Source organism: Mustela nivalis (assembly GCF_964662115.1).
Source record: "Mustela nivalis genome assembly, chromosome: 3".
Classification (NCBI taxonomy): Eukaryota; Metazoa; Chordata; class Mammalia; order Carnivora; family Mustelidae; genus Mustela; species Mustela nivalis.
This window is the reverse complement of record NC_139022.1, coordinates 84,760,260-84,788,099: the sequence shown is the minus strand read 5'-3', so window position 1 is coordinate 84,788,099 and position 27,840 is coordinate 84,760,260. Positions and strand designations below refer to the sequence as shown.

Below are 27,840 nucleotides of genomic sequence, written 5' to 3'. Positions count from 1 at the left end.
ACAGTAATAGAAATGTGGGAAAGCTGGTACTTAATTTCATTTTCTCATTGAGCTGGTAAATTTTTTTAAGGCCTGTAATAGTGTGAAAAGTCTCTCTTCACAGAGCAAACTCTTTTTTACTCTCCTATATATTTATGAAGATGTTTGAGGATGAATTGGAAAATAATGTATATAGCAAGGATTTTAATTATTTACTAGTTTCTGACTTTTAACTTATCATTTATCCTTTAAAGTTTGCCATTATACTTCTTCAGAGAAATAGTATGCCAAGATATTATTTAAATAAGATTGTAATATAGATGTCCTTCTGCCTGTCAGCCTTTGCTCCCGTACTTTTTTTTTTTTTAAGATTTTTTATTTGTTTATTTGACAAAGATCACAAGTAGGCAGAGAGGCAGGCAGAAACAGAGAGAGGGGTAGCAGGCTCCCCACCAGGCAGAGAGCCCAGTGCGGGGCTCGATCCCAGGACCGTATCATGACCGGAGCCGAAGGCAGAGGCTTAACCCACTGAGCCATCCAGGCGCCCCTGTTCCTGTACTTTAGCTAGAAAAATTTTTTCCATCTTAACACTTTTCCACCGGCTAACTCTTTTCATTTTTCAACTTTCACTGGTTGGTTCTTCCTCTGGAAACCTTCCTTGGCTTTTGTAGAGTAGGGTAGGTGCTGTTTTGTGTATGCTAGGATCCTGTGCTCTCCCTGAAAACATCATCTGGGCGATGCCCCTTTAGTTGTACTACCAACATTCCCCCACAGCCACCCCAGGGGAGAGCAAGAAGTGTCTTGTTCACTTCCTTTTTCTTTTTTTTTTTTTAAAGTATGTTCCACACCCAGCATGGAACCGGGTGTGGGGCTTGAAGTCTCAACCCTGAGATCAAGACTTGAGCTGAGATCAAAAGTTGGACACTCAACTGACCGAGGCACTCAAGTGTCTTTGTCTTGTTCCCTACTTTAAATGCCTAGGGTTTAATTAATTACCACATACTTATTATATAATGTTTATTAAAGATTTGTGGAGTGAATACAATGGGAAACACGGTGCTCTTCATTTGATTAGCAGCAGTAGGATCTACTGCCACATCTAGTATACCTCAGACTTCATTTTTATTTTTGTTACAGCTTAGTTTTTTTATGGAATTTGTAGTATTATTTGTATATCTATTATAAACGACCTTGAAATACCTACATCTCACTCTCTTCCAGGTTCCTTTTTTGCCAGGAGATTCAGACCTTGATCAACTAACAAGAATATTTGAAACTTTGGGCACACCAACTGAAGAACAATGGCCAGTAAGCTTTCATACATGTTCTTTGAAATTTTGTTACGACTCTGATGCTGTCGTGTAGGTATTACTTAAAGAAATGTATTCATTTTCTTAAGTTACTAGTAATACATACTTTGAAAATTTTATGTCAAATAGAAAGTTAAAATTGTGGTATACTGTCCAGCCTCCTTTGTACATGTTGCCCTTTCTCCATCCCAATAATTCCCATCCCAGGGTTTATCACTGTCAGTTTGGTAGAAAATCTTGCTGTGAGGATAAATACACAAGCATATAAACATAGAGTTGCATTTTCTGTCTTTTCTTTAATAAAAATGGGATCATGCCATATAATTTTTTTGCAACCAACTTGCTCTTTTTTTTTTAAAATAAGATTTTATTTATTTATTTGACCGAGAGAGACACAGCGAGAGGGAAAACAAGCAGAGAGTAGTGGGAGGAGAAACAGGCTTCCTGCTGAGCAGGGAGCCTGATGCAGGGCTTGATCCCAGGACCCCAAGATAATGACCTGAGCTAAAGGCAGACGCTTAACTGACTGAGCCACCCAGGCACCCCTCACTTGTTTATTCTTAAAATTGTAATCCTTTAGATTTTCCTTCCTCTTATAGCCCTATCTCCTGAGAATAAATAATAGAAAAGAGACATTTTAATCAGACTTTATCTTCTGATTGAAACTGTGGTATACAAATTTTTTCAAGCTCTGAATAGCTATAGGAGTCTCAGCAGGGGTTAGAGTAACCAGCTTAACCTTGCCGTAGTACCAGAATGGCTAAGTCATAGCAGCGTTCACAGTACAAGGTCTTCTCCACAAGATTACGAATAAACTGGGCCGTGGTTCCAGGATGGAAAGTCCAGTGCGCAGGACAGTCACTGAATCTGACCAAATGATTTTTTTTTAAGTTTTTATTTTTTTATTTTATTTTTTTTAAGATTTTATTTATTTATTTGACAGACAGAGATCACAAGTAGACAGAGAGGCAGGCAGAGAGAGAGAGGGAAGCAGGCTCCCTGCTGAGCAGAGAGCCCGATAAGGGACTCTATCCCAGGACCCTGAGATCATGACCTGAGCTGAAGGCAGCGGCTTAACCCACTGATCCACCCAGGTGCCCTGACCAAATGATTTTTGACAATGGTGCAAAGCAGTTCGATGGAAATCATTACATTCTCCATTTGACAGTTTTAGTTCTTCATCTGAGAGCTATATGCCTTTCAGTCCCTAAGTTTGAATTATAAATATTTTACAGGACATGTGTAGTCTTCCAGATTTCGTGACATTTAAGAGTTTTCCTGGAATCCCGTTACAACACATCTTCATTGCAGCAGGAGACGACTTGCTAGATCTCATACAAGGCTTATTCTTATTCAACCCGTGTACTCGAATTACAGCGACACAGGTATCTTAGCATATCTTTCTTTTAATAGGAAATACGGGAATCTTAATTCTGGCATAGATAAAATAAAAGTAGAATTTCTTGAGATTTTTTACCATTCTTTAAATACTGTAAAGATGTGTTTTAGTTTTAAGGAATAACAAATTTTATCTTGTCCCCAAGCTACAAGCTGTTCAGACTGGTATTAAATTACATCATGTACAGACAACAACAGGAGAATTTACTTTTGTTAAGGAACGTATAAATACATATTTATTTCATAATTAATTGGCTTTCAAGTAGTATACCTAGAGAAGAAAAAATAAGAAGCATTCTGTATTTGTTAAAATAATGGTTGTGCTAAGCTTAATGCCAAAAGTGTTTCGTTTTTTTCCCCATGAAGTGCAGTCCCAATATCCATGCTAATCATTGTCATAGTCAGAAAATGATAATGGGGAAGAAAATAATACAGTTCTTCTTCCTTTCTTTCTTAAAGATTTTATTTTTAAGTAATCTCTATACCCTACATGGGGCTCAAACTCAAAACCCCGAGATCAAGAGCTGCATGCTCTTCTGACTGAACAAGCCAGGCACCCCAAAAATTGTATAATTTTTTTTGTTTTTTTTAAAGATTTTATTTATTTGACACAGCACAAGGAGGGATAGAGGTAGACAGATGGAGAGGGAGAAGCAGGTTCCCTGCCAAGCTGAGAGCCCACCATGCAGCCCTTGACCTGAGCCAAAGGTAGACACAACCAGCTGAGCAATCTAGGCACCCTGTATAGTTCTTGATACAACTTATGCTTACAAGAGCTTAAAAGATACTCCAAACAGAACAGACATTGATACTGACCCTTGTTTAAGGGAAATAAGAATCAAACTCAAAAAAAATTAGGGAGACCAAGAATGTCTGCTCTTATAAAAGAAGAGAAAAATGTTACCAAACAAAAAAATAAAAGCCCTATAGATTGGTGGGGCAGGGGCGGAATCAATTTTCTTTGTCTCAAAAATAAGCACAAGACAAAAAAGGACAGTGTCACAAACATTTAAAATTGGGGCAGGGAAATGCAGGAATGCATCACAGTACAATGATTAGAATTCATAAAGTAAGACTGATTAAAATGAAATGTCCCAAGTCTTCATATTTAACAAACCATGTTAATGTACATTATACCAAGGATTCAAAGGGATTTTTTTTTTCACTTAAGTTTATTATAAGCTACCAAATCATTGTCTAATGCATTTCTTTCTTTCTTAATTTTTTTTTTAAGATTTTATTTATTTATTTGTCAGAGAGAGAGAGCACACAAGCAGGCAGAGTGGCAGGCAGAGGCTCCCTGCGGAACAAGGAGCCCAATGAGGGATTCGATCCCAGACCCGGGGTTCATGACCTGAGCTGAAGGCAGCAGCTTAACCAACTGAGCCACCCAGGCGCCCCATAATGCATTTATTTCTATAGGCCATCTGTTTTTGGCAGTATATAATGCTACATTAATACATATGTGCTAGATATTTTACCCTCAGAATTTCTTTTCTGATTTCAAACAAGTATCTCATTATTACCTTTCCACCTTTATACATATACTTATTACCTCCATCAAAAGAAACTTGAGACTAGGTCACATTATCTAGAAAGTTGTTTTCCTTAGTAGTAAAACTCAAAATTTATAGAAAAATACTAATTGTGACAACTTATGTGTGTTTTATTGTGATAGAATGCATTTTTATTTTATTTTATTTTTTTTAGATTTTATTTATTTATTTGACATACAGAGATCACAAGCAGGCAGAGAGGCAGGGGGAGAGAGAGAGGGGGAAGCAGGCTCCTGCTTCTCCCTCTGCCTCTGCCTGCCATTCTGACTGCCTGTGCTCGCTCTCTCCCCCCTCTCTCTCTCTGATAAATAAATAAAATCTTTAAAAAAAAAAAATTTAAAAAAAAAAGATTTTATTTAGGGGTGCCTGGGTGGCTCAGTGGGTTAAAGCCTCTGACTTCGGCTCAGGTCATGATCCCAGGGTCCTGGGATCGAGCCCCACATCGGGCTCTCTGCTGGGCAGGGAGCCTGCTTCCCCCTCTCTCTCTTTCCCTGCCTCTCTGCCTGCTTGTGATCTCTGTCTATCAAATAAATAAATAAAATCTTAAAAAAAAAAAAAGATTTTATTTATTTATTTGACAGACAGAGATCACAAGTAGGCAGAGAGAGAGGATGAAACAGGCTTCCCGCTGAGTAGAGAGCTCGATGTGGGGCTCGATCCCAGGACCTTGGGATCATGACCTGAGCTGAAGGCAGAGGCTTTAACCCACTGAGCCACCCAGGCACCCCTTAGAATGCATTTTTAAAAACATGTTCTGGCTCGTGCATATCTGTCTTAAAGTTGGAATGAGATAATGTTCCTTTCTTAGATCTCTGATATCTCAGAATTAGTTTAATTTACTTATGGAACTTCTTGATTTGGAAGAAATACTGTAGAAATTGAACTCTTTTGAAGTTAGGAATCTCTAAATTATTACTGCAAATAATAGAATGTGGGAGGAAATGCTTGAAAAGTTTATATGGACTTTTTTATATTCCTGAAAGGATTTTCCAAAAAGAATATTGTGGCTATAGGATACAAATAAATTATGAATTTGACTAGTTTATCATTTAGAATAAAACCATTTTTATTGGGAAAAAAAAAAACAAAATTATTTTTTTTTAATTTTGGACCAAAGTAAAGGAAATACTGTATCATAGAACACCTAGCAGGTAGAATATAGAAATAACATTGTGCAATTCCTTCCAAGTAAAATTTTTAATAATTTGCAGTGGATTGTTGGATTTTAACACATTGTTTCCAACCTTTTGCATCATTAAAAAAAATTTATTTTCAGGAATTTATTTACATGATTTGGAATTTGAATACATATAGATGTTGTGACAAACTTTGAAGTTCTTTTTAAGTATGTTTCTCTCTTTATGTGTTGAACTATAGAGCCCCTAAAGTGTAGAGAGCTGAGTTATACAATGTCTTACTAAGGATTTTTCATATTTAGTATTTTGTACAATGTCTTATTAAGGATTTTTCATATTTAGTATAGGCTGTTTAACTGAGGAAAAGTTAGAAGGTAGTGTCTTTTTTTTTTTTTTAAGGTTTTATTTATTTATTTGACAGACAGAGATCACAAGTAGGCAGAGAGTCAGTCAGAGAGAGGGGAAAGCAGGCTCCCTGCTGAGCAGAGAGCCCCATGTTATGAGGGGCTTGATCCCAGGACCCTGAGATCATGACCTGAGCTGAAAGCAGTAACCCACTGAGCCACCCAGATGCCCCTGTAGTGTCTTTTTCTTACGGTAATAGAATTACCCACTGATCTTAAGCTATTATATATTTATTTATAGTAGTTTGCTCATCTAAACTCTTGAAATCAATTTCGTTTTGGAAGTGGGGTATTCATATAGTGTTTTTAATATTCCCAACAATTCTGGAAGTTAGATTTCCTTAATAACAGTTCAGATAATCACTTAAACCCTACTTTCTTTGGTATCTTCCATTTTTCAAGGCATTGAAAACTAAGTATTTCAGTAATCGGCCAGGGCCAACACCTGGATGTCAGCTGCCAAGACCAAACTGTCCGTTGGAAACTTTAAAGGAGCAGTCAAATCCAGTTGTAGCAACAAAACGGAAGAGAACACAGGCCTTAGAACAAGGTAAAACTTCCATTTTCATAAGAAATGAAATGAATTCAGAAAACTCCAAGTAGGTAGTATATAGCTAGTGACCGAGAGGCAGCTAAGAAATGTAGATTGTGAGCTATTTCGTAAGTGTGGTAGAGAATGTGGTATTTTAGCAATATTTGTTTCCACTGAAAATAATTAAATCAAGCTTTTTAAAAGGATATGGGCTCTTTTGGAGTATACATCAGAGTTGCGAGAACTTACTAGTATGTACCTTATTTTCTTTTAAGTTTTTATTGATGTATTATGCTTATTGTTAAATAAGTATTACTAGCAAACCAATGCAGGTAAAATGAATGTAGTTGGAATGCAGTGACTGGTTAGAATTGCCTTAAGATTAAATGTGAACAACCTCGTTTTTTTTTTCACCTAGGAGGATTACCCAAGAAGCTAATTTTTTAGTTACAGAGATCACTGGACAGTATTTTACTACTGAAGGAAATAGTCAAAAAAGCAAATAATGGAGAAATAGTAAACATTAAGTAAATGCTGTAGAAGGAATTTGTAAATACTCCACACATGTAAAATATGTAAAACTGGATTATTTTTATTAAATTTATTTTAAAACAAACTTAATTCTGATTTTTCTGGTGAGAGTGCAAAAGTAAGATTAAGTTCAGTTCTTTGAAATGTAGAATTGAAAATGCATTAAGGAAACCTTAATAAAAATAATCATCAGTTACTTTGGTGAGTTGGCCCATATAGCATCACAGATATGTAGTAGCAGGGTAGTATTCAAAAACAGAGGAAGTAGTAGAACTGTTGCATATACCTGCTACCTAGAGCTAACAAATGTTGATATGCTAAATAGGAAAGAAAGAAGAAAAAATTACAAATGAAATTGAGCTCCCTTTAATATATCATTCCATTCTTTTCCTTTTTACCTTCCCATTTTTAGTATATGTGCTGCCGAAGCGAGCACCCTTTTTACCTTCCCAAAAGGAGAGTGACTCTCAGGAAATGAGTGTGTCCTTCCATGATTTTATATTGCTATTTTATAAAAATTCATGTAGTAATATACCATATTGTTAAAATTTTATGAGTGATAGACTGTACATCTTGTAATTTTTTTTTTACTCAAAACTTTTAAAATCCCTTCCATGTTAATACACATAAATCTAGCTTAGTATCTGTTTAATATATAAAAATATATATATAACACTACATATTCATGTTTTATGGATTATTTTTCTTGTATTACATAAAAATTACCATAAGTATAGCACTTTAAAATTACACAAATGTACTGACTCAGTTCTGTAAGCCAGATGTCTGACCTGGCCCAGCTGTGTTTCTTGCATAGGTCCAAATAGAGGTGTCAGTTGAATGGTTCTCTTTTCTGAGTTTCTAGGGAGGAATTGGCTTATAAGCTCATTCAGTTCATGTAATTTTAATGCACACGCTTCCTGTCCTGGTTAGCTGTTAGCCAGGGGCCTTTCCCAGCTTCTTAAGCAGTCCACATGCCTCGTCACATGGCATTCTCCATCTGTACACCAACAGCTATGCTTAGAATCTGTTTGGTTTCCTTGTCTGCTACAAGAGAGAAAACTGTTTTCTTTAAAAAGACAAAAGAGATGACATCAAAATTTAAAATGTCTATCAATGGAGTGATAAGCACAGAGTGAAAAGAACAGTAGAAATTATTTCTGAATCATATATCTGATAAAAGATAGCTCAACAATAAAAAAAATTTTTATTAAAAAATGGGCAAAGGACTTGAATAGACATTTCACCAAAGATGATGTATAAATGGCCAATAAGCACATGAAAAAGGCGCTCAATGTCACTAATCATTAGGGAAATGCAAGTCAAAACCACAATGAGATATCACTTCAACCTGTTAGGATCTCTACTATCCCCCCCTCAAAAAAATCCCAGAAGGTAACAAGTGATGGTGAGGAGGTGGAGAAATTGGGACCCTTGTGGATTTTTGGTTGGAATGTAAAATGGTGTCTGCTATGGAAAACTGTGACCTGTCCTTAAAAAATTTTAAAGAGCATTTTCATATGATCTAGCAGTTTCATTTGAGTATATATGTCCTAAGATTGAATGCAGGGTCTCAAATATACATAGTTATCGACATTGTATGAAAGGATCTGTTTCACCTCATCATTTCTAGCACTCAAATAATCTTTGTGATCTTTGTTACTTTGGTATCTCATTCTAATTTACATTTTTAAAATTTCTACTGTGGTTGAATAGTTCCTTACATTGGCTAACCATATATAATCCCTTTTGTAAACTGTTGATTTAGATTCTTTGCTGTTGGAGTGCTCCAAATTTTATCAATTTATATGAATTTGCATTTTATATACGTATACATGTATTTTACACACGCACATTTAAAAAGAACCTTTTTATTTGATTTTTTTTCTTACACTTCCAATTTTGGTATTGGTGAACAGTTCCTTTTCTTACCTTTTATTTCATATTAAATCATTACATGTATTAAATCTGTGTATGGTCTTTATCCTGTTCCATTGATCTGCTTGTACCACATTGTTTTAAATAAGGTAGCTTTATATTACTATCAGGACAATGCACTTTTAATGTCTAGTAACAGTTCCTCATCATTACTCCTTTTTTCAAAATTTATTTGCCAAGTTTTTATCTTTTATTAATATTTATTAATTCCAACTAAATGGTGTTGCTTTAATACAATAATAAATGGCTTATACTTTCTGCTGTTACCTTATTTTACCCTGTTGTTACCTCATCTACTTAAGTAGTATTTAACATAGCCAAGCCACGTATGTATCTTTTTTGCTAGAGATCGTAATCAGATAAGTTTTATTAAAACTTCTGATAAGGTAATATATTTCCTTTGACATAACTGTGATGTTATTAATATAGCAACATTCCCAAGAAGTATTAAAGATCTTTCCTATATAACACTTATAGAAAAGAAAAAAATTTAATGGCTTAAATTCAGCATCAAAACCAAGAAGTTAAATCAGAATGGTGTGAATGCCACACCAACAAAAAAAGAAGCTATAAAGGTAACTAACAATGTTTTGAATATACACTGCCGAAGTCCCACCATAATAACTTTTTAATTGAAGTCAAGGAGATTACTAAACTTTCTGTGGCACATGAAAAATCCTGAAAAAAATACAATAAAACAAGATACATGTATTCTAAAAATTAACATTCAGTTATTCCTAGACATTGTTACTTCTTAGAGGATTAATTTATATTGTTACTTAAGCCAAAGATCCCTGTAGTCAATCTAAGTAGTTAAATAGCTTTATTTTTCTCAAAAATCACTTTTCTGTTGTTTTTAAGATGTTGGCAAATACTGGAAATTTCATAAGGTATAGTAATGTAATTTATAAAATATGTCAGCACAATACTAGTATCTTGTAGAAAATGTTTTGAGTATTTAAGCTGCTTTCTAAAACTTAGAAAGATCCAGAAAATATATGACTTCCGAAGATGAAGCAACATTTGTACAGTCTTTTTTTAAAGTCTCTTGATAGAAACAGCTCTTGGTTCTGATTTCACCTGGTTTATTCTCAAAACATAATATTTGATGGCAAAGAATAAGATCTTTTGAGAGTTCTTGTGCAGTTTTGATCTCTGTGAAGGTGTTGTATTGAACAAATGCAGCCCGCAGAATTTAAAATTTGAACACTTGAATATACAGGATCATGCAGTTTAGGGAATTCTGAAGATTTCCGCCAGTGGTTTTTTAATGGAAAATTGTCTTTCACAGGACTTTTTCCCTTACTCTTATTTGAGGTGGTGTCTTTCTCTTCCAGTGCCCGAGCAAGCATGTAACTAACTTTTCTTTGATGAGCCAGAGCTTCTTCTTTATCATTCAACTGCACATACAAAAATTAAAATTATACTAGTTAGGGGTGCCTGGGTGGCTCAGTCACTTAAGCATCTGAGTCTTGGTTTCAGCTTGGGTCACGATCTCAGGGTCATGAGATCTACCCGAGCCCCCCATTCAGGGTTCATTGTGCTTACTGGGGAATCTGCTGGAGATTCTCTCTCCTTCTGCCCCTCCCCCAACTTGTACACATGCTCTCTCTCTCAAATAAATAAATCTTTTTTTTTAAAGATTAAATACAAATATACCCATTAGTCAGTAAACCACAGAATATAGAGCTATAGTCAGAAGAATTTTTCTCAAAATGTTTTATCTTCAGTTAGTGTAAATAATTAGGTATCTACTGATTCCCAAATAATATACTACACATTACTGAGGAATTTTTTTTAAAGTAAGAACAGAAAGCAGCATTCCTTCTGCTGAAGCTTTTGTAGATCATCTGAAGAAAGAGAGGGGAAAACATATATATGGTGTGTGTATATATGTGTGTATAATATTAACATGTACTTTCCTCTGCAAGAGAATATTGAAGTTATATATGTGAAATTGTTTTTATACATTTACATGAGAATAAATAACTTGAACACCTCTATAGATAAGTATGTTCCTATAGCATGAATCTTCTAGTTTAGTCATCTATGAAATGGGGATAATAGGACTGATTTTCAGGGCTGTAGTGATGATTAAAGGATATTATGTGAGAAAGTTGCCTTGTACACCTTTAAAATTCCTGAATGGCATGGATTGTATGCATATGTGCAGATGACTGAGGTGCCTGCAGTTAATTACAGGGGAGCCCCCTCTTTTCAGAGGTGAAGCTATAAACTTGTACAGGAAGAACATGAATGGGAGAAGTGGGAAGAGCATGCAGGGAATTTAAGATGAAGATCAAAACTGGAGGATGGTACATCAGCTGGGAAAAGGGCATAAAAGGCAAGTACAGTGTTAAAGAATTACATTTTTTAAAAAGCTGAATTAATAGGAAGGAGAAAGATTTTTAGGCACAACCTGTAACAAAAGAAAAGCAAAGATACTAACCAACTCTGTTAGCATCTTAAAGACTTCCTGAGGGTTATTCTGGTCATGGGTCTTCTTAGAATTGTTTTCTGAAGGGAGCATCTGCAGCAGTTTCTGCCCTAAGGTCTTCTTATTTCCTTGTGATGGTAATCCTAAAATTGAACATGCAAATCCAACTGAGACATAAAAAGACACTCAACTAATATAGTTCCAGGAATAGAGGTAAGTATGAACCAGGGATAATTCATTTGTAAATCAGTCAAGAGGTGGTTTTCTTCAGGAGGACTCTAGTGAGTCAGGCATCACAGTGTACTGGGAAGGGAACACAGACTTTAGAGCCAGGATGCAAATGGAGATTGAGAGGCCACAGTCTAATGACCCAGAGCAATGCCTTCCCTGCTTGCCACTCCCGTCTTACTGTACTGCTGCTCCTCTGGACAGCATGCAGTCCACATTAACAGCAGCCTTCCAGAGGAGGCAGCAATCCAGTTTTGTATGTAAAATTTCCCAGTGTTAAATATCAGCCACTTACCCCTGTTATTTGAGAACACTGTGCACACCCAACAAAACATGGCCTCTGAACCATGCAGATTCTGTTTTAGAGCAGAAAGACCTGGACTTGAACCCTCCTTTAACCACTTTCTAAATGACCTTGGACAAGGTCTCTGAGCTTTGTTTCCTCACTTCTAGAATAATAGTACCTATGCCTCAGAATTTGCTGTGCCATTAAATAATAGAGCAGAGGGGAATGCTGGGAGAAGGGAGTGGGCAGTTAGTGTTTAATGGGTAAAGTTTCTGTTTGGGAGGATGAAAAGATAAAAGTTGTAGAGATAGATGGTTGTGATGGTTATAAAACAATGTGAATGTAGTTAATACCATTTAAAACTGGTTAAAATGGTAGAATTTTATGTATGTATTTTATCACAATTTAAAAAATAACAGCACAGGGGCACCTGGGTGGCTTAGTGGGTTAAGCCGCTGCCTTCGGCTCAGATCATGATCTCAGGGTCCTCGGGATCGAGTCCCACTTTGGGCTCTCTGCTCAGCGGGGAGCCTGCTTCCCTTCCTCTCTCTGCCTGCCTTTCTGCCTGCTTGTGATCTCTGTCTGTCAAATAAATAAATTTAAAAAGAAAAAAGAACAGCACAGTTGTGAAACTAGCCCAGGTACAGACATAATGTTTTAAAGTCTGTATCCTGAAATCTGTACACTGATGGTGTTCTTCATAGAAAGGATGCAGTTTTATAGCAGATGGTACAAAAATTACAGATTTACACAAAGAAAACATCAAGAATGCCTTTGGAATGCTCTGCAAGTGGTCTAATGGAAAACAGAAAACAGATAAGAGACACTTCCCTTGGGGCGCCTGGGTGGCTCAGTGGGTTAAAGCCTCTGCTTCGGCTCAGGTCATGATCCCAGAGTCCTGAGATCGAGCCCCACATCAGGCTGTCTGCTCAGCAGGGAACCTGTTTCCCTTCCTTTCTCTGCCTGCCTTTCTGTCTACTTGTGATCTCTGTCTGTCAAATAAATAAATAAATAAATAAATAAATAAAAAGGAGACACTTCCCTTTATACCTAATCCTGATAAACCACAGTGACTGGAGCTCACTCATGTCCTCTTCCTCCAGCAACTGGGCCAAAAGGAGAAAAGCCAGACAAGCTGATGTGCTCATCAGCTGTGATGAGTGGATGAATCTCTATTTACAGTCTTAAAAAAAGAAATATGCTTATAACCTCTCTCTCAGAACTCATCTAAGCTGCATATCAATGACAAAAGTTGATGCCTCTTAACGTGTTGACCACATACAAGAAAATGATCTGTGACAGTCATCCTGTACCTTTTGGATTATTGAAAAACATGAATAAAATCAGTCTTATCACTAAAAAACTGACAGAGCGGGCGCCTGGGTGGCTCAGTGGGTTAAGCCACTGCCTTCAGCTCAGGTCATGATCTCAGGGTCCTGGGATCGAGTCCCACATCGGGCTCTCTGCTCAGCAGGGAGCCTGCTTCCTCCTCTCTCTCTGCCTGCCTCTCTGCCTACTTGTGATCTCTGTCTGTCAAATAAATAAATAAAATCTTTAAAAAAAAACAAAAAAAACCTGACAGAGCTACTGACACGTGTATGGACTTGTAAAGGCCTTTCTGGGATGAACCAATTATTTTAAATTCTGCTTCCAGTCTCTTCAGGGTCTTAATGGAAAACATCAGGAGCTATACCTATCAAATTATATTTTTTATAGAAAAGTTCTTGAGGTTCCTATTAGCTAAGAAAGGCAGAAGCTCGAATATGAAAGAATATATATACTCAAGTACTGAATGTATATGAATCTACCTCTTAGAAAAAAAACAGCTTTTTCTACCTATCACTAACTACCCTTGTGGCCAACTTGCATGCACACTTTGGGGGGTCTTCTATGCCAGGTGACGGAATGTGGCAGGCTTTGTAAGATTAACCATGCTTTCCCTTCATTTTCTTTCTCCCCTAACTTTCCTCCTTACCTTCCATCAAAACAAGCAGTTAAAATTAGATTTCCAAAAGGATTTACCTCCACTTTGCATCACAAAACACCAAGGCTGTCCTCAAAGACAGTACCTTTGAAATTTTAACAGTCCAGTTGCTATCAAGAGACTAATTTAGGGACGCCTGGGTGGCTCAGTTGGTTAAGCAGCTGCCTTCGGCTCAGGTCATGATCCCAGCGTCCTGGGATCGAGTCCCACATCGTGCTCCTTGCTCCGCAGGGAGCCTGCTTCTCCCTCTGACTCTGCCTTCCACTCTGTCTGCCTGTGCTCACTTTAGCTCGCGCTCTCTCTCTGACAAATAAATAAAATCTTAAAAAAAAAAAAAAAAAAAACTTAAAAAAAAAAAGAGAGACTAATTTAGAAGAGGTGCCTGAAGATCGCCTATACATTTGATGTCCTTGACAGATACTCTTAAGACTTTCCATTGATTCCTAAAAGCCTAAGTATATGGACTATATTTGCTTATTTTTCTGGCAGAATCACCTCCCTTGAGCCTGACTTAAACATTATATTAGCCAGCTCAGTGATTTCTTTTGTAAGTCTCAAATCAAAAAATGCTTAGAAACTAATTTCAGGACAGTGTGGAATGCCTCTTTAAGAATGAATGTTGAGAAATATGTTTTCCTGTGTTGCTCTGACTTCTCCCCGATGAAAAGTCTAAATACGTAACTCTTAATGATCTGCTTCTGTCTACTTTAATATTTGTTTATTGCTTCTATTTTTATTACTCCTGTAAGCTTAGCACTTTACCATTTCAGCAAAGAGACAGGTGAAGTTTAGTTAATGAAGCTAAAATATCACATTAAGTGTTGCTATTAGGAATATATATTATTGAAAAAAATTTAAAACACAATAGGTTATTACTAAAAGTTTTATTTTTAATATTATAAGATTCTTATTACCGAAATTCATCTGAAAATGAGAGAAACTGGAATTAGGATTATGGATTTTGACATAATAAAAATATTTAGAAATATAGTCATCTCATGATTTTAATATTAAATTATAAACTTCAGGGGCGCCTGGGTGGCTCAGTGGTTTAAAGCCTCTGCCTTCGGCTTGGGTCATGATCTCAGGGTCTTGGGATCGAGCCCCACATCGGGCTCTCTGCTCAGTGGGGAGCCTGCTTCCTCCTCTCTCTCTACCTGCCTCTCTGCCTACTTGTGATCTGTCAAATAAATAAATAAAATCTTTATAAATAAATAAATAATAAACTTCACTGTGATCTCCCTTGACTAATAAAAGATTTCAAATAGGAATTTAATTGGAATTTTAAATTAAAGCGCTAGGAGTTGCACTGAATAATTCTGATAAAAACATACATACTTAGAGATTCTAAGATTTCTAAAAAAGTAATAGCTAATTGGATTATATTGGGTGATATACTTCAACTGTAATTTTATTCTTTAATGCCATTTGCATATACTTTGTTTCCTCTAGTACAGCAGTACTAAAAAACAGCCATGAACTTTGCTAGGTTTGTGAACCAAAACCTAACCTTCTGTTTCATTTTTATTAGTATTTCCAACTTAAGACTTTTCCTCAATATCTCTTTAGAATCACACATTTCAACAAAGTTTAATTAGATACATTTAATGTTGGGTTTTAGTATTTTCATTATTACTTCCTAGGCAATTTCCCTTTAATCAACTGGCACTTTTACAAAGTTTTCCCACAAAACATGGTCTTGTTTAAATGAGACAGATGATTAGTGAAAAAAAAAAAGAGAGAGAGATTGTTATTTTAAGATTTCAGGGATCCTATTACCTCCTCTGCATATGTAATATCCAGTCTCCCCATTCTTCTGCAGGTACTAAATACTATAATAAATCACAACTATTTTGTGATATTTCAATTATATTATTCATTGCATTAACTGTGCTTAATCAACTTTGATTATAACCAGAAACAACTAAAATTACACTTCATTATTGCCTTTATAATTCATATTTACCATCCTCTTTAAGGTGCTTCCAATTTATCCATTTTGTTCCTTTTTTATAAATTTTATCCATCTGTGTCAATCTCAGTGCCTGGTCATTTTTCCTCATTAATTGTTGCTCAAATGCAATTCTGAATGCATCTGCCATTATATAAGCTTCTTCTTTACTCTTCTGCAAAAGCCCCAGCTAGTTTTGAAAAAAAGTTTGAGAGGTGTTAGAGGCGAAATGTAACAATTCTTGTCTGAATGCTGAATCAGATTAGCAAATGTAGTCTCCCTGCCTAGCATGAGTCTAGTGTCTGATCTAGTCCATCTGCTTAAACTAATTAGTACTTGCTAATTCCCCTCTATAGTAGCTGCCCTCTCTGAATTAAATTACCAGAAGTTTTCCTCGTGGTGCCTGACCATTCCTTGTTAATCCATTTCTTGGACCTCACCATATTACCCTAGACAGCCCTGTGTGTGTCCTGCCCAAAGAGTAAGAAAGGAGGATGCCAAAGGCTGAATCTCAGTACTGCCTTCATCTTTTACATTCCCGCCATAGCTGACCCTGACTCTGATGTGTAATCGTATACTTTTGTTAATGAATTACTTATGTTTAACTGTTATTTTTCCTATATCTGAAGACTTAAAATTCCATACTTCAATAAAGGTAAAATATGTTTAAAATTATGGTCCGTGTTCTGTATTTGTTATTAAAACTAATAATAATGGCAAATGTCCTTTGATTAAATGCTAAGGCACCTGCATGGCACTATGCTAAACATTAAATGTCTGCTTCCTCTATATCGTTGCAGAGCCCAGTAACTAGTTATTACTCTCTATTTAACATAAATTAAACCCACACACCTAGAAAATTCTAGAGCTAAGACTCAAACTTAGGTCTGGCTGATACAAAGGTTCCTTCCACTACTTCCTTGCTACTTTTCTAATGAGCTTCATGTTTATCTCCCCATTTATCAGAGTTATGGATCCTAGAGATTTTGAGTAAGAGTGTGTAGTATAGTAATTTTTAGGGCCATTTATAGAGAAAAGAAATATAAATTTAGTACAGATTAGTCAAACAACTTCATGCTGACACCAAATCAAGCCAAATACTATTTGTATTTTAGAACCATGTAAATAGAATCTAGTTTATAAGTTATTCTATCACATAAAACTAAGAATAAGTTCCATAGCCAATGACTACTAAAATGAAGCTAATTATTGCAGATATCTTCCTTTATTCTATTACGGGAGAAAACCAATTTAGTGTTTTGATAATACAATACCTCCTGTTTGAGCTTAAGAAGCATTTTGCGAGCAGATGCTGCCATTTTGGCACAGGCACAGGGACTCCCTCCAGGGCCATGGCAAAGGCAGGCTCCAAGGACAGCAAGCTTTAAATCCAAAAGCATTACTCCCATTACTAAGTGTCATACTGCCTAGCTGCACACACAAACATAAGGGCGCACACACACATGCACATTTCTATTCAAGCATCTAATTCAAAGAACCTGGAAAGAAAAAAATAGAAGCAAGCTGAGACAAGGATTTCAGGATCCAAGTGAAAATTACAAATGAGGAAACAATGTTATTACTTGGAACAAAACAAAGGAATTCTACCTTGCTTCTTTTCTTCTCTAAAACCTTTAAGTGGGTATCAGTTTTCTATAGTTCTATATCCCTGGCAGCAACCTGAACTAATGAAGAAAGTATTAACACCCACCATGTGTTATTTCTTGTGACTGAGCTTGGTCCTGCTGCCCAGCTTCTACCCTTACCAGTTCCCATCAGGGAGAGGTGTGTGTTCAGAAATGATGAAATGACTTAAAATATGCCAGGAGAATAATCATCCTTCCACTTCTAAAAAATACCTGTCATCATGTAATGTGAGACACAGCTAACACAGCTTCTGCTAAAACTATAAAAATAAAAACTAAAAGGGGCAGGAGGTAGCCAACACATCTTCTAGTGTCCAAGAATATAATGCATGGATATGCCTGGTGCTAGGAAGTCTACAGCACTCCCCTGGGGAACCCCATGAGCCTCTCTTCCCCCACTCTCAAATTACTAAGGATAGTGCTATTCTAGAATGTGGAGCAGCTGGTGATGGAGAAAAGGAAAGTAGAAAATTTCCCTCTTGTTCAACTTTCCAACCTGTTTACCCACCTCAAGACCTGAAACCTCTGTAAAACCACTTTTATCGTGGCACACGTTTTCCAGAGCCACCATCTGCTGTTTGACATCAAGCATGGCGAGGGCCTCCAAATACTGTTGATTTAAAACTAGGAAGGGCCAAGGAAGAGTGTTAGTTATGAAATTTAACTCCAGCCTCACCTAATTGAGTTATACCAACATCATACACTCCCTTTAAAAAAATTTTTTTTCCATACACTTACTCCTTGCAAGCAATGCATATACACAGACATTGCCTACTACATCTGGCCCCATCCAGGAAAAAATTATCAAGTGAGATAATACATAGGTAACACTAGATTAAATATTATTATTTTTAAAGTTGAAGTATCTTAATTTTGCCACCAGAGTCTGGTCTTCATTTGCTCAAAGAAAAATTTGCAAGATTTTCAAAGAACATAGAAATCCAACTTATTTGCACTTGCTGGATAGTTAAGATAATCAGATGATGTACCACCTACACAAACTCTATCGGACTTCTGTTAGTTTTCACAAGAGGCTCTCAACCAAACATTTAGAACTAGAAGCATCCTGCTCTCTACTGAGGAGGAAATAGTAACTTTCCCTCTCTTATTGCAGGATGAGATGGTAGAGGGGGAGAGGATGTGGCTATGGGCAACTTCTTTCCTGAACTAACCTAACAAGGAGAAATCTACCACAGTTCACTTACTGAACAACAGAAAGTGCCCCTCACAGGCCCATGACCTGATTTAGAACTTTGTCCCTTTCAAGCCACTAATTTAAAAGTTTCTACAAAAAAGGAAGAACCAAAAAAAAGGGAAGAATCGACATTTCTTAAAACTTTATAAAAAGTTAATGCCATCTTTTTTTTTTTTTTAAGATTTTATTTATTTATTTGACAGACAGAGATCACAAGTAGGCAGAGAGGCAGGCAGAGAGAGAGGAGGAAGCAGGCTCTCTGCTGAGCAGAGAGCCCGATGCGGGGCTCGATCCCAGGACCCTGAGATCATGACCTGAGCCGAAGGCAGAGGCTTAACCCACTGAGCCACCCAGGTGCCCCAATGCCATCTTAATATTCTTAAGACACCTTACTATTCTCTTATAAGCTTTTGTCATAAAGTGGCTCATCACATATAATGGGCGTATATGTATAAGCATACATGTAAAAATTTCATGTTTTTAATGGGTCATATTGAAAAATTAAGAATATTAATTTTAGCAATAAAGTCACAGAAGATATTTTTGAGAGAAAATGTTGAATTACAGAGTTACATATGTTTCCTACTAATGTTCCAATAAAACATACACTTACGAAGTTTCTTCAACATTAGGTGCTCTACAATTTTGTTTTACACTGAATATAAAAACTATAGGATAAAGGAGGAATGGGGAAAAATACTTAGTGGATATAGGGTTTTATTTTGGAGTGACGAAAGTCTTTCGGAACTAGATGGTTGCAAACATTGTGGGTGTTAATGAATTATGTACTTTTGAATGATTAGGTTAATTTTGTTAATTGAATTTCACCTAAGAATTTCTTTTTAATTGCACACACCCTAAAAGATGTGTATCTATCATCCTTAAAGTATATTACTTCAAAATAATAGCACCGTGTCTATCAGTATGTATGTTCTTAACGTAGAACACTCTATTTAAAAATTATCTTCTGGGGCGTCTGGGTGGCTCAGTGGGTTAAAGCCTCTGCCTTTGGCTCAGGTCATGATCCCAGGGTCCTGGGATTGAGCCCCGCATCAGGCTCTCTGCTCGCCAGGGAGCCTGCTTCCCTTCCTCTCTGCCTAATGGTGATCTCTGTCTGTCAAATAAATAAAATCTTTTTTTAAAAAATAAATAAAAATGATCTTCTAACATAATATTTTTAAAGAATCATCAAATTATCACTCTTCACTTACGTGCATTTTCTGACTTGAGCATTTTAATTTCTTCTGTTTTTACATTCAAAGTTTCTTGGAGGACTGCATTTTCACAGTTTAGCCTAGGAAAAAAGTACCCTCCATATAACTAAAATATTAACATTTCATGACTGAATAAGATTTTTATCTCATAATTAGAACACAAAAACCCAAATAAATTTTTTTTTACTTCAAAACAGTCTAGAACATATATGAGTCACAAAACAAAAACAATTTAAAAGAGTGTGGAAAGATTTTGAACATACTCAATTCTTCTGTATATTTAGCTGAGAAAGCATCAGAAGTATCTCAAGTTAAAAAATAAAATAATAAAAGTTGTGGGGGGTCCTGGCTGGCTCAGTGGGTTAAGTGTCTGCCTGACACTTGATTTCAACTCAGGTCATGCTCAAGTTGTGAGATCAAACCCCAGGTCAGGCTCCACGCTGGGCATAAGCCTCCTTAAGATTCTCTCTCCCCCTCTCCCTTTAATTAGTTAATTAATTATTAAAGTAAAAAATAGAGAAGCAGGGGCACCTGGATGGCTTGGTCAGGTAAGCATATGCCTTTCAAGTCATCTCAGGGTCCTGGGACTGAGCCCCAAGTGGGGCTCTGCACTTAGTGGGGAGTTGGCTTTTCCCTCTATCCCTCACATACACACTCTCTCAAGTAAATAAAATCTAGGGGCGCCTGGGTGGCTCAGTGGGTTAAAGCCTCTGCCTTCGGCTTAGGTCATGATCCCAGAGTCTTGGGATCGAGCCCTGCATCGGGCTGTCTGCTCCGCAGAGAGCCTGCTTCCTCTTCTCTCTCTGCCTGCCTCTCTGCCTACTTGTGATCTCTGTCTGTCAAATAAATAAATAAAATCTTAAAAAAAAAAAAAAAAAGTAAATAAAATCTAAAAAAAAAAAAAAAAATGGGGCACCCAGACTCTTGATCTCGGGGTCATGAGTTCAAGCCCCATGTTGGGAGTAGAGATTACTCAAATTAATAAATATTAAAAATAAAAAATATATAGATAAATTATATACAAAGAAAAACTATAAAATAAGAATATACAAACCTGTCATATTTTTGGGTCCATGATTCCTCTATATTTTTAAATCTATTCTGATCAAATTCTTTTTCCCACTGCAAAGCATTTATTTCCTATGGAAAGAAAATTGCACTTTTCATGGAAAATTACTACAAGTAAATCACTTCAGGACATTGTGAATAGCTGAAATAAATCGTTAATTACTTAAAAGGAATAGGTTAAAGAGAAACTAATTATTCACAAAGAGTCTGTGACATTTGTAAACACCTATAACATGCCTTTTAGCACTCAAGAAAAACTTTGCCAAACCTTCCTGTAAGAAATAGCTTCAAATTTTGCTGCTCAGAACCTGCATTCCTCATTGTCCCCATTCCCAACCCATACAGACCCACAAGTGAAACACATGCTTTGAAGTTTGAGCCCAGGACACTGTCACTAAGGGAGACTACAACAGGCATAGGAACAAGACCTTCCAAGATGATTCCTGACTACTGTTTTAGTGACCATGAGATGGTCAGAAAGAGGCAGGCTCTGCTGGGCAAGCAGAGAAAGAAAAAAGGAAAAAGAAGAAAAATAGGAAGTGTCAACTTGGCACTAACTTAAAATAAGGAGATAAAAGAAATCTTAATTTTTGCCTGTGTAACAATATGTTTTGGACTGTGAGCCCCAAAAGGAAAGGGTCTGTATAAAATAGAAGCACAACTAAAAGAGGCTAAGCACAAATGACACAGCCATTGATATAGTGATTTTTTAAAGGAAATTCTATTTGAAAGCTCCATGAACTAAACAAGTCTATACTAAAAGTGGCAAATACCTTCTCTAAGGATCTCTTTTGTTCCATAGTTTTTTGAAGCATCATTTGGTTGTGACTTGTGGCTTTGCCAAATATTGCCTAAGAAGAATAAGAATCATATCAGTACAAATTAAGTTTCTCATTACTCCTATATACAGAGTAAGGTTCACAATAGACCACCAGAGAATTTCCATAGAGACCACCTTTTATGGAGAATTTGATAGTTCACATGTCAAAAGATCTTCATTTGATTCTCCTGATGCATCTGGGAATAAATGAATGAACTTTCCACACAAAGATTGGTACATGAACAAATAAAGCAGTGTTATTCATTCATTCATTCATTCGACAGAGAGAGACACAGTGAGAGAGGTAGCACAAGCAGGGGGAGTGGGAGAGGGAGAAGCAGACTTCCTGCAGAGCAGGGAGCCCGATGTGGGGCTCGATCCCAGGACCCTGGGATCATGACCTAAGCCGAAGGCAGACACTTAAAGACTGAGCCAAGCAGTGTTATTCTTAAGAGCCCAAAAGAGGAAACAGTGTGTGCCCATCAAACGGTGAATGGATAAACAAATATGGCTTATCCATACAATAGAGTATTAGGCAATAAAAAGGAAGGAAGTACTGACACATGCCACACCATGCATGTTAATTCAAAGAATTAATTAATTTAAAAACATGTTAATTCAAAGAATCCAGACACATATTCTAGCATTCCATTTATATAAAATAGGAAAGACAAATCCAAAAGACAGTAAGGAGATGAGTTGTCTAGGGTGGGGGATGGGAAGGGGGAGTAACTGCTAATGGGTTAGAACTTCCTTTTGGGGAATAATGAAAATATTCTAAAATTAGATCATGGTGATGGTTATACAACTCTAAGGTCAGCAAAAATAATCTGTGTACTGAAAACAAATGAAATCCATAACATATAAAATTTTACCTCAACAAAACTGTTTTAACAATCTCCACCTCAAAAAAAAACAACAACAACAAAAAAACACCTATATTAAGCACTGATGCTTTTATTTTAAAAGATAAAACCAGGGGTGCCTGTGTGGTTCAGTGGGTTAAAGCCTCTGCCTTCAACTCGGGTCATGATCTCAGGGTCCTGGCAGGGAGCATGCTACCTCCTCTCTCTCTTTGCCTGCCTCTCTGCCTACTTGTGATCTCTGTCAAATAAATAAATAAATAAAATCTTTTAAATAAATAAATAAATAATAAAAGATGAAACCATGCTACCTATGGTAGGAATGTGTAAGTGACCATAATTAAAAAATAACTTCTTACCATGCTTTGAAGAATTTTCAGTGCTTCCTCTTTACCTTCAAGTTGCCTTTGAGATGCCTCAAGTTCTGTTTTTAAAAGTTCTACTTCCTAAGGGGAGAAGTAAAATTAGTCTACGTATCTCTAAGATATGCAACTCCCCAAATGATCACTTTGGATAGTTTACAACACTCTGATACACAGCACTTTGAATCTAAGCATTCTGACCTTACAAAAGAGGCTAGAAATTCCTCCAGGTTTCCTAAATGGCCCAGGCAGGCTTTATTTTTTTATTTTTTTATTTTTTTTAAGATTTTATTTACTTATTTGTCAGAGAGAGAGAGAGTGAGAGCGAGCACAGGCAGACAGAGTGGAAGGCAGAGGCAGAGGGAGAAGCAGGCTCCCTGCGGAGCAAGGAGCCCGATGTGGGACTCGATCCCAGGACGCTGGGATCATGACCTGAGACAAAGGCAGCTGCTTAACCAACTGAGCCACCCAGGCGTCCCCCAGGCAGGCTTTAGACTGAAACTCTCACCATCAGGTACCTGTTGTAAAAGCAAAGACCTTTTGCTTTTACTCTTCTAGACCACACAGCGAATAATCTGAAAATAATCTTTAGAGCACCTAAAATAAGCACATGATCATCCACAAGCTATAGTACCTATCATCAGCTGAATTATGTCCCTCCCAAATAAAGATACGTCCAAATCCAAACTCCTGCTACTAAGAATGTGATCTTATTTGGAGAGAGGGTCTTTGCAGATGTAATCAGATTAAGATGAGGTCATACTGGGTTAGAGTAGGCCTCAATCCAATGACTGCTGTCCTAACACAAGGGAAGTTTGGGCACAGACACAAAGGGGAGAAGGCCATGTGACAACAGAGGCAAAGACTGACAGAGCTATAAACCAAGGAAGGAAGAGACTGTCAGGGGTAACCTCCAGAGGAAGAGAATCTTTAATCTTAAATTTCAAGATTTAATCTTTAAATCCTTTAAAGAAGGATTCTCTTCTAGACCTTCCAGAGGGAACATGGTCAACTGACATCTTGATTTCAGATTTCTAGCCTCCAGAACTGAGAGAGAATACATCTCTGTATTTTGTAAGTCATCTGTTTGTGGTGCTTTGCTACAGCAGCTTTGGAAGACAAATCCCGTAGCTTGGTAGCTTTCCCCAGAAGAGTAAGAAATACACGTTACACGGGCTTCCTGTTTCCCAAAAGATAGGGACCCCACGGAGATACTCCTACTCCTAGCAGTGCCTGGGAAACCTGCTGGTCTGACTTCCAAGAGGTTAAATGAGTTTATGTCAGGCCACACACACAGTTAAGACAGATGGAGGGAAGTTTGTTACTCTTTTCTCCAGGAGCAGATTAGAGAAGCTGTGCTTTCACTGCTGGGGTGTGTGTGGGGGTGGTGAGGCAAGCTGGAGGGCATGTTTATATAAATATAGCTTTCTTGAGAGAAGAGGAAGATAAGAAAGGAGGCCAGTTGAAAGTTACTAGCCTCACACTGTGGCTTGCTGAGAATATCTGGAAAGCCAGCGTGGTTTTCCAGACACTCGTAGTATTACTTAAAATATCAGTGGGCTTTTTGTTCACTGAGAATTTTTATATTAGCCAGAATACTTACCTCTAAAGTAGCCTGAAGACGTTGCTTTAATTCTACATTTGACAATTCCAAATTAGAATCTATTAGGAAAACAAAACAAAACAAATACTTGTTAGATTTTTTAGAAGATTTTATTTATTTAGGGGGGCACAAGTAGAGGGAAAAGCAGAAGGAGAGGGAGAAGCAGGCTCCCTGCTGAGCAGAGAGCACACCTGGGGCTCCATCCCAGGACCCTGGATCATGACCCTAGCCAAAGGCAGATGCTTAACGACTAAGCCACCCAGGAGCCCCAACAAATACTTTTTTAACTAGTTAATACAGGACATCTGTTTACAAAATATCAAATACAATCTTTTGTCAAGATGAAAGAATTGTAATAAACCAAATAACGATAAAAATAGGTAGCTTAATTAAGGGGCACTGGGATCAAGCCCCATATCAGGCTCCCTGCTTAGCGGGGCATCTGCCTCTCCCCACTCCTTCTCCCTGCCTGCTATTCCCCCTGCTTGTGCTCTCTCTCACTATCTCTCTCCATGTCAAATAAATAAAATCTTAAATTAAAAAAAAAAAATGGTAGCTTTAAACATTGCACAAATGAAAAAATACATACTTTTGAATTAAAAATACTCTTTAAAAAGAGACTCTCTAATAAAACTGTTGTTAATGAATTGGTTAATTACTAGATGCCAAACTATTTAAAAACATGAATGTTGGGGGGGCGCCTGCGTAGCTCAGAGGGTTAAAGCCCCTGCCTTTGGCTTGGGTCATGATCTCAGGGTCCTGGGATCGAGCCCCGCATCAGGCTCTCTGCTCAGCTCTCCCCACCACACCCCACCCACCTGCCTCTCTGCCTACTTGTGATCTCTGTCTGTCAAATAAATAAATAAAATCTTTTTAAAAAAAACAAAACATGAATGTTGGTGAGTGAAATAAATTTTGGTGTTTGGCTTAAGTCTGATCAATGTAGTGATATGAATATCTAAGAAATAACCTGTTTAATTTCTTTCTAAGGAGAATGACCAGAAGTCTCCCATAACTTCAGTTATTCTCTCTTTAACGTGATCAATTGAGACATTAAACTGAGCTTCCCAGGAGCTTCATTTTCATTGTGGTCTCACTGGTAATAGAAAAACATGAAAGTGGTAAATTACAAGCAAGAAGATTAAGAAGTAAGAGGAAGAAAAGATTTTTTAGAAAGAGTATTTTGAGGGACATTAAAAACTTCTCAAAACAATTTCTTTTTTTTTTTTTTAAGATTTTTTTATTTATTTACTTGACAGAGAGAGATCACAAGTAGGCAGAGAGGCAGGCAGAGAGAGAGAGGAGGAAGCAGGCTCCCTGCCGAGCAGAGCGCCCAATGCGGAACTCGATCCCAGGACCCTGAGATCATGACCTGAGCCAAAGGCAGCGGCTTAACCCACTGAGCCACCCAGGCACCCTCAAAACAATTTCTTCTTTGCTGTTCTGAACTTCCAATATGACAGTATCGGAGGCAAAAACTAAATCTTGTTCTTACTCTGATGGCACAAGGCCCCAAGCAGAAACAAGTGACATTGGTTTGGCAGTGACAAGTCCTATTGTAGTAATACTTGTGGTAGACAGAAAAACGGCCCTAAAATGGCCCTAAAAGATGACCACATCTTAATCCCCAGAACCTGTGAATACAGGGCAAAAGGGAATTTGTTGGTATGATTAAATTAAGGACTAAGAGATTATCCTGGATTAGCCAAAGGATCCCATTGTACTCACCAGGGTCCTTATAAATGAAAGAGGGAGGCGGGAAAGTCAGTGTCAGGGTGAAACAGCATGAGAAAGACTTTACCAGCCATTGCTGGCTTTGAAGATGGAGAAGGTGGCCACAGGGCAAGGAATGCAGGTGGGCTCTAGAAGCTGGAAAAGGCACAGGAATGGATTCTCCCTTAGAGTCTCCAGAAGGAACACAACCCTGCCGACATCTTGACTTTAGCCCAGTAAAACCTATTTTGGATTTCTGACCTGCAGAACTGTAAAATAATAAGCTATTGTTTTCTTAAGGCATTAGATCTGTGATAATTTGGAAATTACCTATTAGTGATTAAGAAACCAATACAATATCCTTATGTAGGATCAGGCTAACTTGAGATAAAAGTCCATTGCCCAACAAGACAGGAGCTCATACTTTTATATCTTGTTTATATCCCAGTTGTTTCCTCATGTTCTTACAAAGGCATCTTAGCATCACATGCGATTTTCAACATCTTGCTTGCAAAATAGAACCCAACCTCTCTGCATGATAAGGAATTGAAAGAAAAATATATAAATAATCCCATCCTAATTTCAAGAGGGATTATGAAAGATGGTGGCTAAGATCCTCAGCTGCAGTCTGTTTTCTGTAAATCTAGAAACCATGTTTCTTAAATTATTCTCATGTTGTTCTACTTTGTGTTCATTCCACGTGGGTGGGGTAAGTTTTACTACATGGATTACAGAAGATTCAGCCAGACAAAAGCTGTGCCACCAGGCAGATAAGTCACCCCTGGGTTCCCAATTGTTCTGGAGCTGTAACATTCTATCACGACAAGATTCTGAATTTTATTTTTTCCTTGATATATGGCATAATTTATTTTTTGTTCTGATAAGATTAATCTTTTGAGAGGCACCTGGCTGGCTCAGACGATGGAGCGGGCAACTATTGATCCCTGGGTTGCACTACCCAATGTTGAGTGTAGAGGTTGCTTTTAAAAAATATTAATTTTTAAGGGAAGAATTTCATGACTTTCCTAAAATAACCAGAAACATATATATTTTGCCTGGAACATGCCTTCCCCAGATAAGTTCCAGGCTTGGACATCATTTCATTCTGGTGCTCAAGAGCCACCTCCTTAGATGGGTGGTAAGGCCTGACCCTTGCCTGGAAGAGCATATGCCAGCCCTTCCAAATACTCACAGTTGTCTATGGCCCTGAATGTGCCCGATCTTGTCTGATCTCGTAAGCTAAGCAGGTTGGGCCTGGTTAGTACTTGGATGGGAGATCACTGTCCCTGCGCTTTCTACTGCCTCGAGTGACATAGCTGTTGACTGGTAGAGTAATTTTTTCTCTTCTCTACTAGAATGTGAACTTCATGACATGGAGACTATTCACTAATGTTCCCAGAGCCTAGAACAGCCCCTGGCATCTAAGAGGTACCTCATAAATACTTGAATTTAAAAAAAAAAAAAAAAAAAAGGATGAAGCATACCACTAAATCACACACACACAAAGGCAAGGTAGGTAATCACTGATATCACTAATGTATCTGTATTAAAGCACAATAATCCCTTTGTACAATCCTTGAAAATAGAAACGTGGGTTACTTTTGTAATATCACCAATCCCAAGAGACAAATAAAGATGAATTTCCAGAATCCACTGTAGTGACCTACTGTCTGGTGTTGGAAGAGT

General features: G+C 37.3%; 2 protein-coding genes across 3 annotated transcripts in view; one reads left to right on the top strand and one right to left on the bottom strand.

The window, feature by feature from the left end:
• CDK7 (cyclin dependent kinase 7) overlaps window positions 1–6,931 on the top strand; it is a 34,248-nt gene extending 27,317 nt beyond the window's left edge. For both annotated transcript variants that reach the window (XM_082722985.1, XM_082722986.1), the window contains 4 exons: window positions 1,201–1,287; window positions 2,525–2,674; window positions 6,186–6,333; window positions 6,734–6,931. In XM_082722985.1, coding sequence (XP_082579111.1) covers window positions 1,201–1,287; window positions 2,525–2,674; window positions 6,186–6,333; window positions 6,734–6,762 — 414 coding nt within the window. In that variant the 3' untranslated portion in view covers window positions 6,763–6,931. The remainder of the gene's footprint in view (window positions 1–1,200; window positions 1,288–2,524; window positions 2,675–6,185; window positions 6,334–6,733) is intronic.
• Window positions 6,932–8,701: 1,770 nt separating this feature from the next.
• CCDC125 (coiled-coil domain containing 125) overlaps window positions 8,702–27,840 on the bottom strand; it is a 45,896-nt gene continuing 26,757 nt past the window's right edge. The window contains exons 4-13 of the mRNA XM_082722974.1: window positions 24,442–24,500; window positions 22,836–22,922; window positions 21,567–21,644; window positions 20,780–20,865; window positions 19,723–19,805; window positions 17,825–17,940; window positions 16,945–17,052; window positions 15,686–15,860; window positions 11,234–11,364; window positions 8,702–10,184 (exon numbers count right to left, since the gene is read on the bottom strand). Of these exons, the coding sequence (XP_082579100.1) occupies window positions 9,876–10,184; window positions 11,234–11,364; window positions 15,686–15,860; window positions 16,945–17,052; window positions 17,825–17,940; window positions 19,723–19,805; window positions 20,780–20,865; window positions 21,567–21,644; window positions 22,836–22,922; window positions 24,442–24,500 (1,232 nt within the window). The 3' untranslated portion in view covers window positions 8,702–9,875. The remainder of the gene's footprint in view (window positions 10,185–11,233; window positions 11,365–15,685; window positions 15,861–16,944; window positions 17,053–17,824; window positions 17,941–19,722; window positions 19,806–20,779; window positions 20,866–21,566; window positions 21,645–22,835; window positions 22,923–24,441; window positions 24,501–27,840) is intronic.